Source organism: Saccopteryx bilineata, chromosome 4 (genome assembly GCF_036850765.1).
Source record: "Saccopteryx bilineata isolate mSacBil1 chromosome 4, mSacBil1_pri_phased_curated, whole genome shotgun sequence".
Classification (NCBI taxonomy): domain Eukaryota; kingdom Metazoa; phylum Chordata; class Mammalia; order Chiroptera; family Emballonuridae; genus Saccopteryx; species Saccopteryx bilineata.
In genome coordinates this window covers 13,001,989-13,018,739 of record NC_089493.1, presented here as the reverse complement: position 1 = coordinate 13,018,739, position 16,751 = coordinate 13,001,989, and the positions used below count along the sequence as shown (strand labels likewise).

The 16,751-nt window shown below is 46.8% G+C and overlaps 1 protein-coding gene across 1 annotated transcript in view; it reads right to left on the bottom strand.

Annotated features, from left to right (window-relative positions):
* Positions 1–16,751, bottom strand: part of RPS6KA5 (ribosomal protein S6 kinase A5) — a 134,997-nt gene that overhangs the window by 52,960 nt on the left and 65,286 nt on the right. The window contains exons 4-5 of the mRNA XM_066276052.1: positions 5,809–5,924; positions 3,423–3,530 (exon numbers count right to left, since the gene is read on the bottom strand). Of these exons, the coding sequence (XP_066132149.1) occupies positions 3,423–3,530; positions 5,809–5,924 (224 nt within the window). The remainder of the gene's footprint in view (positions 1–3,422; positions 3,531–5,808; positions 5,925–16,751) is intronic.

Below are 16,751 nucleotides of genomic sequence, written 5' to 3'. Positions count from 1 at the left end.
CCTTTTTTTAATCTTTTTTTCTTTATTCATTTTTAGAGAGGAGAGAGAGAGGGAGACAGAGAGAGAGAAGGGGGAGGAGCTGGAAGCATCAACTCCCATATGTGCCTTGACCAGGCAAGCCCAGGGTTTCGAACCGGCGACCTCAGCATTTCCAGGTCGACGCATTATCCACTGCGCCACCACAGGTCAGGCTGATTGTTTTCCTTTTAATCCACCTGTTATCAGTCAGTCCATCCACTCATTTGACTCTCCATTAAAACTTTTTAAGACAGGTGGGGCTAAGCAGCTAAAATGGTGACGAAAGGGTCCAAGAGGAAGAGGCTGACAAGGAGAGAGGTTAGAGAAAGAGACGGAGATATCTAATCTCTCTATAAACTAGAAACCAAGGAAGAAACTCCTTAAACTAGAGTTTAAACCGAAAACTAAGGCAGCACAATAGAAGTGAACAAAAAAGCAATTCATTCTGAGAAAGACAATGTTTCAATGTGAATGAGTTGGGCTGAGAAGTGAAACCAAAAAAATGATAACAAATCACAACAGAAATCGTTTGACAGGAGAATTTTCAAGGTAGGAAGGGTCTAGGCAGGAAGACTGGCTAAGTCCATACTGGTGGAGTCAGGGGAGCAAAGGACTATTAGACAAAGTTTCAGGGGACTCAGGAAAGCTTCCCGAGCTCTGGGAGTCAAACCCAAAGCCTCACGTGATAGTATGTCCTCTATGGCTAAGAGCTGGTCGTCTTGAGGGTAAAAGAGAGATGAACTGTAAAGTTCACTACACAGGACAATAACACTTAGCTATATTATTAAATGCAGCTAGACTGTATTCAGTGAATATGGGAATATATAAATTATTTCTCCATTTCAGATTGAACCCCAATATTTCATTTTTGCACCTAAACAACTAAGTGCTCAAAATTACAGCATCCGATGAGAAGGCCCTTCCTTCCCTTGAGGAGTAGCTGTTGACATGACTAGCAGAAAACACAAGTCTCTCTTGTGAGGAATGGGCTGATTTAGTCACACAGCATATCTAACGAATTTGTATTAAATCCCAACAACTCCGATCCATGATTGACTTTTGTTTGCTTATTTTTGTTCTGGTTTCTAAAATTTGCTGTTCCCCAGGACCAACATGTGCCAAATGACCAGACATACATGCCCATAAATCTAGGATTTACCAAGTGATTCTTTTCATTGTTGTATAACCAGAACCTGGCCTCATGTCTAGCACGTCGAAGGCCCTCACCAAATACTGATGGAGTGAACGAGCAAATGTCGGAATGGGTCCACAGACAGAGGAAAAGGTCACAGATCTTTCTATGCAGGGGTCCCTTACATGCTAAGGACCTTTTGGTTGTCTACGGAAGCTGACCCCTTCTCAGAATAGTGTTTGTAAAAATATAGTATGATAGAAGAAACTAAGTATATTGAACTATATTAAAACCAAAATATAAAAAGAAGTTGCGCCATCATCACACATATGCTTCTGTGGCCTCGGCTGGGCAGGGCGGGCCGGGCCAGTCACAGGCACTTGGGGGAGATCTGGTTGGGCCAGTGCACTGGCTAGACCACCCACGGAGAGCAGCTGCCATTTCCTATCCTCAGTTCCTAGGAGAGGAATCCTCCATACCCCTGTCTAGGAAGCCACTGTCTTCCTCGTAAAGTGGAGAAAAAGGCTGTGGGAGTTCCACAGTGTGTCAACTTTCACTACATCCACTAGTTTCCGTAGGGCGTCCTCACCCTCAGCTGGAATCATGGCCCCAAACGCATGGTGTGTCTGTCTACCCTTTTCCATCATCCCTGAGGGTGAGGGAGGCAGAGCTGATTAAGGAAATGGGGCAGACATGAAATGTGGGGGTTACCTGCTTCTCATACAGACTTCCAACCAAGCCTCCTGTGTCCTATAGCACCTGCACCCCTACTCTGAGGGGTCTCTAGTGCCTCCAATCCCTGAGCCCATCGGCGGGTGGGGGTCAAGAGTGCAAATTAGCTTGCTTTGGGGCTTCTCACATTGTTGGCTTAAGACAAGGAGGCGAGTTTAAGCTGAAAACCAAGGAGGTAGAACGGGAATGGACAAAAAGAAACTCATTCCCAGAAAGATGGTATTTTAATGCAAGCGTATCTGGGTTACAACTAGTATTTCTGCTGTCCATCTTCCCAGATTGGGTGGGTGTCGTCTCCTTCCCCTTTGAGTGCATGCCCATTTCATTCCCTGACTTTTACTTGTAGTGGAACTTAGTGAGGAAGCAACTGTTAACATACTTAATCAGTCACATTTTACTGAAGTTGTCACTAAAATTTCTGCAAAGAAGTATTAAAAATCAAACTTCGAAGAAAATTTCTCAAAAAGTCATCTGTTTTATAACTGATTTTTTTTGTCAGAGATAATATATTACAACCACAGCTTTCTGTTTATTCATTGTCATATTATCTAGTACATAGCATAATAAGTGGTTGATAAATATTTATTGAAGAAGTAAACTCAATGAATATAGTATGATTTAAACTTGGGATCGTTAATTTTTATAATTTCAGCACTTTAGTTCATCTAGAGCTGCTTTGGCAATATTCCCAAGAGCAAACAATCAGAAACAGATATACCTCATTTGGAAGCCAAGAATGATATGTTTCATACAAAGTCCTTTATGACAATAATGTTACTATGATTCTGTATTCTATACCAATAAATTCTCAGATTAGAAATAACATGGCATTCATATTTACTTAGTTATCTGAATAATTAGGACTGTAAAAATATACTTTTCATTACAATTGCTACATAAATAGTACTTAACTATAACAGAATGATGTATAACTTTAAATGTCATTAAATGCATTTGTAATATTAAACAAGTTCTAATCAATAGTAAAAATGCAAAGTCCTTCATATTTAAAGTCTGCACATTAAGTATCATCTTTTAGTTCATATGAGCAAAACTCTCCCCTAGATTATTAAAGAAGTCTAGTAGATTCTTATCATTCTTTTCAAGCAAAATCAAGGGACTATCTCAATATGACATGTCCTGCTTTGCAATTGTAATGTAAACTGTGTGCGCTTTGTTTTCCAATTCAATACTGGCTACCATTTAAGCCATAATTCTCCTAAAGGCCCCAATGGGTTATTTAAGTTTTTCGGTTATATTTTATGGGAAAAGTTAAATGCATAGTTTTGTTCTTGTTTTAAACTGAGGAATTCTGATATATTCATCAAAGGTTTCCTGCAATTCTAACAGGATGGTTCCATGGTAATTTTAAACTAAAAATCTTTCCAGTCATTCACACCACATGTTCCTCTAGGCAAATCTGCACAAAAACCCATAATCCATATGGTAGACTATGTCATTAAAATGCTTTTTCTATAGCTAAGTTTTCATTATTGTTTCTATTGTTATTACTAACTTTAAATTAAAACATAATACTCACTTCATCAGCCACAAACTCCTTACTCAGACCAAAATCTGTCAGCACCACATGGCCATTAGAATCAAGCAGAATATTCTCAAGCTTAATGTCACGGTATATAATCCCCAACTGTAAAAACAAAAAAGATATATATTTTAAAATAACAGTTTCCAAAGTCTTTCTTATCTATCTTAAAAACAACCCCCCCAAAAGGGCATCCTCCTGCTCAGGGTGCTGTAATGGGTCTCGGTCACTGAACAAGGTGAACGTCAATTCCTCCACCTTGGAGCTCACACGCTGGGCTCCTGGGCCATCCAACCAGGCCTTCATTCTGAGTGCAGAGGGGCCATGCCCGCTGGGCCTGCTCAGGTAGGGTCTGCCCGATGGCTACTGCTTCTTCCTGCCTCTGCTCTTCTTCACAGATTCATCCTCAGTCCAGCTGATCTTAGGTACTTTCTCAGACAATTCATGTCTAGTCCCACAGTGGGTCATTTCTTTGTTTCCATACCTTCAGCGCTTCCAAATAAACTCCCATTTTTGTCTCTTCCTGGGAAACTCAGTGTTAGTCGCTATAGCAAGATTAACAAAACTGGCTTTGTTATACTTGTTTGTATTTATCTTTTTTAGGGTAGTGAGATTCAGAGAGACTTACTGAGATCTGACTTGCTATGCTACTTTCACTCCGTATCAATTACATTTATAGCTAGTATTCACCACATTCTTGAGGTCTCTGTTTCTGACTACCCTTTTATAGTGATAATGAATGCTCGTGCAGTCTCCTTTAATAAACAGAATTAAAGCTTTCACACACATTAAAAACCGAATTTACTAAGCTTTCCCGTCAGAGCTTTGTATTTTGTTAGTTTTTACTCTAGAATTTACAGCGATTTTTCACCATCCTTTTTATGTTATAAAAAAAAAACTACTTCTAATGCACCTAACCATAAAATGCAAAGATGTTTTCAGCCTATTCTTGGGCCCAATTTGGTTCCTGTATTAAAAGATGTCCTAACGCCTTTCTATCCCAGAGAAACAATCACAAGCACAAAGCTTGTCACCTTATCGACAATTCTCTGAAAAGACAGATGGCTGTCTGTCCATCAGTCATCTCAGCTCCGCCCCGCGCCACCCTTCCTGTGCCCCGCCCCTAGAGCCCCTTTGCTCTCCCTCCTGCTTTTCCCTACTTTTCACTCACGCCCCTGAAGATTCCTCCTCGAAACCCCGCCTCCCCCCACCTGCCTGGTCTTATCAGCACTCTGGGCCGGACCTACCCTTTTCTGATCCTTCGCTCCTTTCATCTTCTCACTTTTCCTCACGGCCTCTTCCATCCACTGCCTCCATCTTGTCATTCTCATCTCCCTGCCCCTTTCAAAACTTCATCCTCCCTCCTGACACTTTCCTTCATCTCTCTCCCCTCTTTTCTGTGCTCCCTAGTCAGCACTTTAATCTGTTTCTCTGTAATCTACTGTAGGACCTGAACTCCGGACAGTGGCTTGGTGATGCCCCTGGTCACCCTGACTTAGTGACTCACGCCTGCTGGTCTCTTCACAGTGTCGTAGGCCTTGGCTGAAAATTCCTCTAGTGCTTTGTTTCTGAGGCAGGAGGCCTGTCGACATAATGACTGCTTGCTTCTACAATAATGCCTCCTCATTAAGTTTAAAAAAGGGGTTTTTTTAGTCCAAGTTTCTTGGATCAAGAGGAACAGTATCTGAAACAATATCTTTTTAAAAGTTTAAATTGATATTATAGAGTTCAAACAGCATCACAGACAAGAATTTCATTTCAAGTTTTCAGTAACTGGGTCATGCCCCATGTAGGCAATGGGGGGGTGGGGAAGGGAGTAAGAGAGGGTCTCAGGGACAAAACAAGTGGAAGAGAAAGCCGGAGTGGGCGAGCGAGAGAGCTGGGGGCACAGGGAGTTGCTTCTTCCAAATAACTCGTCTACTCCAACCTAATCAGGAAATACACCTCGAAGACGTAAAGGCAGTCTGCAACGGAGTCAGCCACACGAAGAAAATACGTGGTATGACTTCTGGTTTCGTCTTCAAGGTTATTGTAAGCATGAAAAATTTACTATAGTAATTATGTATGGTGTCACCTCGGAACTGGAAATACCAGGAAGAATGCTTTGTAAAGTGTATGATGCCTAACCACAATGCTGTACACCTGAAACTAATGCAAAAGAACACTGAAGAATCAAAAATTTTATTCTGATATTTTGTAATAAACATTCAAATTTTTCATTAAAAGAAAACTATGGAATTGAGCCCGGTTAACGGTCTACCAGTGTGCTTTCACAATCTCCACCACGACAGTGATGTGTGAAAGCATTAGCTCTTTTAGCTCCAGCACAACTCCGGTTAGTAGGGTTTTGAAAAACAGAGACCACAGAGGTCAAGCGGCTTACCTTGTGGAGATGTTCGAGGGCGAGCACGATCTCTCCGGCATAGGTCTGCACCTCCTGCTCTGTGAAACGCTCTCTTTGAGAAAGATGAGTAAAAAGTTCTCCACCATTTATATAATCTAAAAATGAAATATATTTTTTCTTTCTTTGACTTGGGTTCATAAACTAAAGGATTTCCTTTCAATCACTTTGGATTAACCATAAGGAACTGACTTTAATATATGATTTTTTGGGTACAATTCTTAGTATAGTATAGTAGTAAATTCGTAAGATAATGATTACCCTAAACTGCAATAAAATGAATTTGCATAGAATACTACCATTAAAACTAGTACATGAATTACGCATATATTTAAATACAGTTTCCCAAATACAGCATATCAGAGACCTCTGCCATCACCATACAATGTTTAACTTGCTGTGGAGTACAGAACATTTGCCACTTCAATAATTAAAATAAAAAATGGACAGAACAAAACACACAAAGGAAAACCCCATCTTTCCTTTTTAACAGCCACTATTTTTAAACAGATTCCTTATTTTCCAGAATTTTCTATGCACTCTTCCAAAAATGTATATTAGGTAGCATACCGCCTTCCTATTGTGTCTCAGAGCCCAAAAGAAGAGTTAGCACAACACTGGCAAATCAAAACACCTGAAACTAAAGACTTCTATCTCAGCACTGGCCGTGTAGCTCAGCTGGCTAGAGCATTGTCCCAACACGCCAAGGCCACGGGTTCCATCTTCGGTCTGGGCACATACAAGAATCAACCAATGAATGTATAAATAAGTAAAACAAATTGATATCTCTCTCTTAAATCAACCAATAAACATTTTTTAAAGACTTTCATTTCCCTTTCAGTTTGCCCTATTTCTCTCAAGAGGAATAATAAAATCAGAAGCAAAAAGGCTACAGTGAGAAATAAATAATAATAAAACAATTCTGTCATAACTGGATCTAATAAGACATTTATTGGTAAACTGATAACAGTTTCATCAGGAACTAACATGGCCACTTTATCACACAACATTTGCGTGTGAGAAACAATGTATACCTAGAAGATGGTCACAGATACAGTTTAAAGCTTTACTCTTAAAAAAAAATTAAATGTATCACAAGTATATGCATTTGTTAAGTTTACCAAATTTTGATAAAAGAGCAGAGCAAAATCTTCATGAACTCAGCAAAATCTTCATGAACTCACAAATTTTTGTTTTATCTTGCCCGTTTGACTTAAATTCCAAAGGCAGATACAGCAGTAATGGCTGGCTGCTCTGTGATGTATATTACAAAGCGCATGCCCACAAAAAAGCGAGGCCCTCTGAAGGCTGCCGCAGCTTGCCCGGGGGTTAACCACACCTGAACGCAAACCTAATGATTAGAAAGCTGGAAAGGAACACAGCATTCCTGCAAACTAACCATAAGATTTTTCTACCTTTAAGTATTTACTTAAATCTAATATGATATTTATGGATCAATACAATTATTTATTTTTGGTTCTGAGAATGTGCTTCTTACTGGCTCATCTAGAACTTTGATGAAAATTTTGTGGTGCTTACTAAGTCCCTGCCCCTTTGGAGGAAATGAACTCCTAACTCTGTCTGTCCACCCGAGGTGCGAGCTGCTGAAATCTTTATTGGCTCCTCCAGCTGCGGGCTCAGACTCTAGGCCCAAGCACTCTCTGCTGAGGAGTCAGTCACTGCACATAGTTCTCTGCTGAGCCACCTCACCCGTGGGTCCATCTTCCCAGGGTCCCTGTCCCCCAAGCACCCTCTGCTGAGGAGTCGGTCACTGCACATAGATCTCTGAGCCACCTCACCCGTGGATCCATCTTCCCAGGGTCCCTGTCCCCCGAGTTCGCAGCCACTCTTAGCAATGAGAACTTCTGACTCCTCAGGCTTGTGAGACTGTCACTTCTGGACTACATTGTGACCTCTTATTTGGCATATACTTAAAAATAGTTTTAGTAGTTAAGAACACAGGTCTTTTGACGTCGGAAAAGTGCAAAACTCCTAGATATTTCACCTATCAGTTGTGTCATTTTGAGCAAGTAGCTTAATCTTGTTGACTCTAAAACCGTATTAACAACAAATATATATAAATATATATGTATTTCCCCCCCCCCCCAGAGGCTGTTCATTTTATTCAACAGATACTTGAGCTCTCATTATGTACCAGTCAGCAGTCACTCCCTCGGCACTGCACACACAGCACTGAAGAGAACAGACAGTAATCTCCGCCCCGTACAGCCTGCATCCCAGCGGGAAGGGAGACACATAAGTAAGTTAGAAACGATGAATGTGTTGGAAGATGATGATTACAAAAGAAAAAGCAGCACAGATCAAGGCAGAGAGGGAGGCCAGGGTGGCGGAGAGGATGGCACTTTAATGAGGGTGGTCAGGGGATGCCCCACCAAGGCGACTTCTGCGTGAGGACTTTAAAAAGGTGAAGACATGAGCGAAGATGTTTGGGGAAAGACTATTTCTGGCAGAAGTAAAAAAAAAAAGTGCAAAGACTGGAGGCAGGAGCGGGCCTGGCAGACTAGGGTACCGGGAAGGAGGCTAGTGCGGCTAGAACGGCGAGTGCCAGGGTCACAGATGTGAGCGAGCTGGAGCACTGGGACAGCCGGCATGGGTCCTCGTGGGAGAGCCATACTGGGAGAGCCGGCATGGGTCCTCGTGGGAGAGCCATACTGGGACAGCCAGCATGGGTCCTCGTGGGAGAGCCACACTGGGGCAGCCGGCACGGGTCCCCGTGGGAGAGCCACACTGGGAGAGCCGGCACGGGTCCTCGTGGGAGAGCCACACTGGGACAGCCGGCACGGGTCCTCGTGGGAGAGCCACACTGGGGCAGCCGGCACGGGTCCTCGTGGGAGAGCCACACTGGGGCAGCCGGCACGGGTCCTCGTGGGAGAGCCACACTGGGGCAGCCGGCACGGGTCCTCGTGGGAGAGCCACACTGGGACAGCCGGCACGGGTCCTCGTGGGAGAGCCACACTGGGGCAGCCGGCACGGGTCCTCGTGGGAGAGCCACACTGGGAGAGCCGGCACGGGTCCTCGTGGGAGAGCCACACTGGGACAGCCGGCATGGGTCCTTGTGGGGGAGCCACACTGGGACAGCCGGCATGGGTCCCCGTGGGAGAGCCTCACTGGGGCAGTTGGCAGGGGTCCTCGTGGGAGAGCCTCACTGGGACAGCCGGCAGGGGTCCTCGTGGGAGAGCCACACTGGGACAGCCGGCACGGGTCCTCGTGGGGGAGCCACACTGGGGCAGCCGGCACGGGTCCTCGTGGGAGAGCCACACTGGGACAGCCGGCACGGGTCCTCGTGGGAGAGCCACACTGGGGCAGCCGGCACGGGTCCTCGTGGGAGAGCCACACTGGGACAGCCAGCATGGGTCCTTGTGGGGGAGCCACACTGGGACAGCCGGCATGGGTCCCCGTGGGAGAGCCTCACTGGGACAGCCGGCAGGGGTCCTCGTGGGAGAGCCACCACACTGGGACAGCCGGCATGGGTCCCCGTGGGAGAGCCACACTGGGGCAGCCGGCATGGGTCCCCGTGGGAGAGCCTCACTGGGGCAGCCGGCAGGGGTCCCCGTGGGAGAGCCACACTGGGACAGCCGGCACGGGTCCTCGTGGGAGAGCCACACTGGGGCAGCCGGCAGGGGTCCTCGTGGGAGAGCCTCACTGGGACAGCAGGCAGGGGTCCTCGTGGAAGAGCCTCACTGGGGCAGCCGGCAGGGGTCCTCGTGGGAGAGCCTCACTGGGGCAGCCGGCAGGGGTCCTCGTGGGAGAGCCACACTGGGGCAGCCGGCAGGGGTCCTCGTGGGAGAGCCTCACTGGGACAGCCGGCACGGGTCCTCGTGGGAGAGCCACACTGGGAGAGCCAGCGGGGGTCCTCGTGAGAGAGCCACCACACTGGGACAGCCGGCAGGGGTCCTCGTGGGAGAGCCTCACTGGGGCAGCCGGCACGGGTCCTCGTGGGAGAGCCACACTGGGACAGCCGGCAGGGATCCTCGTGGGAGAGCCTCACTGGGGCAGCCGGCAGGGGTCCTCGTGGGAGAGCCACACTGGGACAGCCGGCACGGGTCCTCGTGGGAGAGCCACACTGGGACAGCCGGCACGGGTCCTCGTGGGAGAGCCATACTGGGAGAGCCGGCAGGGGTCCTCGTGGGAGAGCCACACTGGGACAGCCGGCGTGGGTCCTCGTGGGAGAGCCAGGGTCACAGACGTGAGTGAGCTGGAGCACTGGGGCAGCCGGCGTGGGTCCTTGTGGACCATCCCCGGGCTGCTCTGTCTGCCATGCTCTGCACATCACGTGACCCAAGGGAACAGGGGCCCCGGGGGCGGCGGCATGGAGCTTCCGGCCACTCTAAGGATTTCATCTTTTACTCTGCATGAAATGGGCAACCTCTGTAGGATTCTGGGTAGAATATTAAGGAGTATGGCAAGACTTGCATTTTAATGGGATCAGTGACTGGCTGCTGTGTTGAGAACAGTAAGGGCAGAAATAAGGAGCTCACTCGCAAATACGCCAGGTGAGAGATGAGGGTGGTAGGAGGAAGGAGACAGCGGTAGTGGCGGTAAGGACCAGGCCCTAGCCGAGCTCCTGAAGAGATGGAGCTGGAGTTAGTGGAGACGGGAAGGCTGCAGGAAGAACAGGTTTGGAAGGGCCAATCCAGAGTTGATTCTTGAATGCGAAGATACACTGTGTCTGAGGAATAGTAAAAGTTTGATAAATGGTAATTACCATCAACTTGAATTATACATTCTGAGGCTGTTAAGAGGTTTAAGAGGGCCCTAGCAGAACCTTTTCAAAGGAACAGGAAGATAAGATTTCTTAAGGCCAGGTTTAGAGCATTGAAAGGAAGATCCACAAACCTTTCTTTGAAATTCTGTACGCACAGTTTGTTTGAATGCATGTAAAGAAACGTGAATTCTCTGAAAAGAGAGGGTCCGCAGCTTCTTATCAGATTCCCCAAAAGATTGTAAGCCAAAAAAAGTTTAAGGAACATTATAAATTTGAATGGAAGAGTTCCTTTCAAATTTGTTTACAAACAAACCGATACGCGCTGACCACCACACCGGGAAAACATCGGGGAGCAGGTTCCTGCCCGCCAGCACCGTGACTTGACCATCACAGCACACTCAGCCAACACCAGCTGCTTGTGGCACTGAGCTCACTGCCCCTGGACTCCTGCCCTGGCTCGGCACAGCTGTCCTGGCACTTACTTGTAGTTAGGATTGGACTGGCGCAGTTCAGAGGTTTAAAAAGTGACATGGAGCAAGGGGTTTGCGTGTTCAACCGGACCTCTGTGTACTGAGGGTGTGCTGGAATTGCTTTTCCTTTTCCGGTGTCTTTCCACCTCTGGGTTTGTCTAGAGATCTAGCAGCTGTGTCGGGGCGAAGTGGGAGCTTAAAACTAAGAACAGAGTCAGGTAGTGCAACATCAAACAGACAAACTTAGAAGGGGCTGTGGGGTCATTACTGCACTTGAGTTGAAGCATAAAACATTTCTTCTCTTGAAAGAGAGCGCAGGGATCAGGAGTGGACGCAGGCTTCGGGGTAGCGTCGGTGGTGGCATCAGCACAGTGGGCGTAGCATGAAGAAGACCCAGGCCCTTACTGACCTCGGAGAGTAAGATTCTTCTCTGCTTTATATGCCGACTTGTCTACCCTGAAAAACTTCCGTATCAAAATTATGGATTCACTCGATTTCTGGAAATTACATTTCTCAAGTTTTTTGCCAATTTCTCACATTTGCAAGTGTGAAGGTTTTTGAGGATATGCTGACTGCTTTTATTCTCTTTCTGGCAGGGAAACTGCCAGAAACAGCATGCAAATGTCCAGTTTTTACTGACATTCCTAAGGCTTTTCGCCCCTGTGGACGTTACGATGGAAATGAACTACGTGGTGTTGACTCCCTGCACTCCTGGCCACCGCAGCTTGTGTGGAAGCCGCCCCTTAGTAACCTCGTTTCAGCCAGGTGCGTGGGGAAGGGCCCGGCGGGGGAAAAAGAAGGGACACAGAACAGGGTTAGGGCTGCCCTGTGAAATCTGCATTTTAACACAGCTCACTGCTCTTGAGACCAGAGTAAGAGGAAATAACATCTAGAGATATTGGATACTTTCTATGTGTGATTATGAATTTGATCCTCATAAATAATGCTCTGAGGTAGGTACTATTTTTAATAGCACTATCCCCAGAGAAATTAGGATCTCTAGAAACAGTGCAGCCTGTAAGCGGGATAAGGAACTGCCCTTCCCCCCTCCACATGGTTTACTGGCTCTTATAGGGCAGCCTCATCAGGTAGTTGGTCTTGCTAACTAATTACTGTCAGAAAAACTGCCCTAAGGTCAACCAGTCTGTCTCTCAAATATTTAAATGACCAAGCACCAATAATTCTATATATTTAATTCTGTGTATTGATTCTATGATCATTTAATTTCACTATCTTACACTCTCAACAATTAAGTTTGGAGGTCTCATCAGAATGTTGCAGTACTCAAAGTAGACATTTGGGGCTAGGGGCGGGGCTACACAGAGGTATTTTTCAATAGCCACGGTAAACGAAGTCTCAATCTTTGCTTGAGACTGTGCCAAGCTAAAATTATCACTGGCATATTTATAGCATAGAATTTAAGAGCAGATTTATGTCTTATAGGAGTGTGCCCAGGGCTGTGCTCTCATTAGAGTATTTGGCCTGGCCTGCAGCAATATCTATACTTTTTCTAAGAGGTTATCACTTTAATCTATCTGCCTGTTGAAGAAGTATCTGAATTTGGCAACAGAGAAGAGCTACATTCTAAATGCTCACCAGAGATGAGCACCTCAAATTGCCTGCAGTCCAAATCTCATCGAATGTTCAGTGCTGAGAAATAAGACACACAAAGGACAACACGTGTCATCTATACATCGTTCTGGATATGCTGGATTGGCCTGAGCAAAGTCAGAACAGGAGAAAGCTGAGAACTCAAATAACACTGTTTTGGAAAAATTATACTCTAATTTTGTTTCACAGGCTTACATCGTAAGGGATAGTGACACGAAACCTGGCGTTAGTCTAGGAAGGCTGGTGAAAACTGCGTTCTATCTGGGCCCTACTAAAGAAGTCTCTCCTAGATCACAATGCCTTACTCTCGGGTTTTAAAAAGTGTATCTTGTTATAATTTCAAACTTACAAAAAGTATTTGCAGGCCCGGGCCGGTTGGCTCAGCGGTAGAGCGTCGGCCTAGCGTGCGGAGGACCCGGGTTCGATTCCCGGCCAGGGCACATAGGAGAAGCGCCCGTTTGCTTCTCCACCCCTCCGCCGCGCTTTCCTCTCTGTCTCTCTCTTCCCCTCCCGCAGCCAAGGCTCCATTGGAGCAAAGATGGCCCGGGCGCTGGGCATGGCTCTGTGGCCTCTGCCTCAGGCGCTAGAGTGGCTCTGGTCGCAATATGGCGACGCCCAGGATGGGCAGAGCATCGCCCCCTGGGGGGCAGAGCACCGCCCCTGGTGGGCGTGCCGGGTGGATCCCGGTCGGGCGCATGCGGGAGTCTGTCTGACTGTCTCTCCCTGTTTCCAGCTTCAGAAAAATGGAAAAAAAAAAAAAAAAAAGTATTTGCAAAAACAGTACAAGAAATGTCCATATTCCCATTATGCAAACTGACCGATTACTTATATTTTGCTTCTCTTGCTTTGGTATTGTTTTTACACAGGTGCATATTTTTCCTGAGCCAGTTGATAATAAGCTGCAGACATCATGTTCCTATCCCTAAACCCTTCAGTGTGCCTCTTCTAAGAACATCCTTTCGTATAACCGCAGTGCAACTGTATGATAAAAATAGTATTACTTAATTTATACTCTCTACTCAAATTCTGTCATTTGACCCAATTAATGCTCTTGTTTTCCAGTCCTGGACCCAGTTCATGGTCACACTGACTATCATGGCTCTTTAGTCTGGAACCCTCCCAGTATTTTTCTTGATCCTGACATCTTTGAAGAGGGTAGGCCACTTATGTTGAGGCCCAACCTTAAAGCTGAGTTTTAGCTAATGTTTTCTCATAATTAGATGCAGGTTATGTGCTCATGGAAGGAATATCAGTGAAATGATGGTACCTGTCTTAGAAAATATCAGGAAGCATGTGATGTTAATTTCCCCAATGCGGGTGTTAATTCTGACCATGTCATTAATGTGGAGTCTTTCAGGTGGGATTTGCCAGATTTCTCCACCATAAAGGGACTGCGTTTCCCTCTGGAAGTAACTGGTGGGGTGTGGGGAGAGGAATTCAGACTCAGTAAAAATATTCTGCTTCTCATCAAACTAGTGCCCATCCACTTTACAAAGCAAGGATGACTCCCTAACCCCAGTCCTTCTCTGGTGTATGCTGTAAGAAAGGGTTTCCTCCACCTCAGTTACTGCCCTTCCTTTCTCACTTCCTGTCACCGGGTGTTCCACATTCATCTTGCTTGGCTTTATTTTAATACAGCCCCCACTACAAATTGCTATCTGCCAGGGGTGGCAATAAACACTTTATATGTGTTAAAATTTATGACCGAGACCTTAACCAGCACAGGAATAAGGAGGGCCCTTAGGAGGGGCTCTCACACCCTATGTCAGCAAAAGCCCTACAGGAAGAGCTCTATGGTCAGGCCGTGCTGGATGGTTCTAACAGCCCTCCTCTTAACTTCCTTTCCCCCTCTAAAAAAAAACGTTCTTCTTGCTCTCTCTTGCACTTGGCTTGCCACGGCTGCACATAGCACACTGCAATCCTTTCTTTTTCCCCAACAGATCATTTCCAATGATAGAATACCTTCTGTTTAGAGTCAACACATGCATCATCCCCTTTAAGCCAAACTACTCCAGGCAGACGGGAAAGCACAGAAAGGGTCAAAGAGGTTAAGTGAGTTGTCTCTCAGGAAATACCGAAGCCCAGGGTTGAACTCAAGCCAGTGTATGTAAGTGCAGACCAGGGAAAGAAAGTGCATGCTCACGGAGGAGTGAGTGGGCTCTGTGCGCTGGCTGGAGCGCGGGCATCAGAGCACCAGGGAAAGAAAGTGCATGCTCACAGAGGAGTGAGTGGGCTCTGTGCTCACAGAGGAGTGAGCGGGCTCTGTGCGCTGGCTGGAGCACGGGCATCAGAGCACCAGGGAGAGAAAGTGCATGCTCACAGAGGAGTGAGCGGGCTCTGTGCGCTGGCTGGAGCACGGGCATCAGAGCACCAGGGAGAGAAAGTGCATGCTCACGGAGGAGTGAGTGGGCTCTGTGGGCTGGCTGGAGCGCGGGCATCAGAGCACCAGGGAGAGAAAGTGCACGCTCACGGAGGAGTGAGTGGGCTCTGTGGGCTGGCTGGAGCGCGGGCATCAGAGCACCAGGGAGAGAAAGTGCACGCTCACGGAGGAGTGAGTGGGCTCTGTGGGCTGGCTGGAGCGCGGGCATCAGAGCACCAGGGAAAGAAAGTGCACGCTCACAGAGGAGTGAGTGGGCTCTGTGCGCTGGCTGGAGCACGGGCATCAGAGCACCAGGGAAAGAAAGTGCACGCTCACAGAGGAGTGAGTGGGCTGTGCGCTGGCTGGAGCATGGGCATCAGAGCACCAGGGAAAGAAAGTGCATGCTCACAGAGGAGTGAGCGGGCTCTGTGCGCTGGCTGGAGCACGGGCATCAGAGCACCAGGGAGAGAAAGTGCATGCTCACGGAGGAGTGAGTGGGCTCTGTGGGCTGGCTGGAGCGCGGGCATCAGAGCACCAGGGAGAGAAAGTGCACGCTCACGGAGGAGTGAGTGGGCTCTGTGGGCTGGCTGGAGCGCGGGCATCAGAGCACCAGGGAGAGAAAGTGCATGCTCACAGAGGAGTGAGCGGGCTCTGTGCGCTGGCTGGAGCGCGGGCATCAGAGCGCCAGGGAAAGAAAGTGCACGCTCACAGAGGAGTGAGTGGGCTCTGTGCGCTGGCTGGAGCACGGGCATCAGAGCACCAGGGAAAGAAAGTGCACGCTCACAGAGGAGTGAGTGGGCTGTGCGCTGGCTGGAGCACGGGCATCAGAGCACCAGGGAAAGAAAGTGCACGCTCACAGAGGAGTGAGTGGGCTCTGTGCGCTGGCTGGAGCACGGGCATCAGAGCACGAGTGTGGGTACCTGGGTGGAAAAGGCTGAGGCTGGATCAGATTGGTTCAGAAGCCTCACTCTGGAGATTAGAGGATATCCTCTTCAAATAAAATGGGAGTTGATGGGAGACTTGAAGCCATGGGGTGATCCAATCATGGCTATGTGTTAAGAAAACTAATTAAATTATAATAAAAACTATGAATTGAAAAGGATCAAGAGAGGTCAAAATCTGAACATCACAACCATCTAATTTTCTGCGGTCCCTCCAAGTACCATCCATGAGGTCTTGGGTCCCTCTCTCGACTCCCTGAGCCTAGGACATCTCAGTTGTAAAACAAAGATGATAATCCAAACCTTGAAGGGTTGCTTGCAAAGACTGAATGAAATAATGTACAGAACATGCCAACAACAGTGCCTGATAACAAACAAGTCCTACAAAAATGAGTATTACAATGAAAAATATTTGCTGTCTTCATCTCCAACTCCTCTGTAACTCTGGACACAGGAGTCTAGCATTTTCTAGCCCACAGCCAAACTTCCTTTATATTGAAATTCTTACGATAATTAGAACAATAAAAACAAGAAAATAATGCCACAAGAAACTCCTTCGTACATCCATTTTGTCCACTTGGGTGGGTATAGATTAGGAGGACAGACTCCCAAAACTAGATTGCTGAGTTGCCACACAACCGACATCTCAAATCTTGGTGATTGCTGTTTATTTTTAGTAAATATTTTCCTCCCTTAAAGGGTATACCCATTTATATACCCCACTGACAGTGAATAAATGCCTTTAAAAAATGTTTTCACCAACTCATTATTATCATGATCTTTAATTTTTACTAGTCTGATAGACATTTCCTAGACAG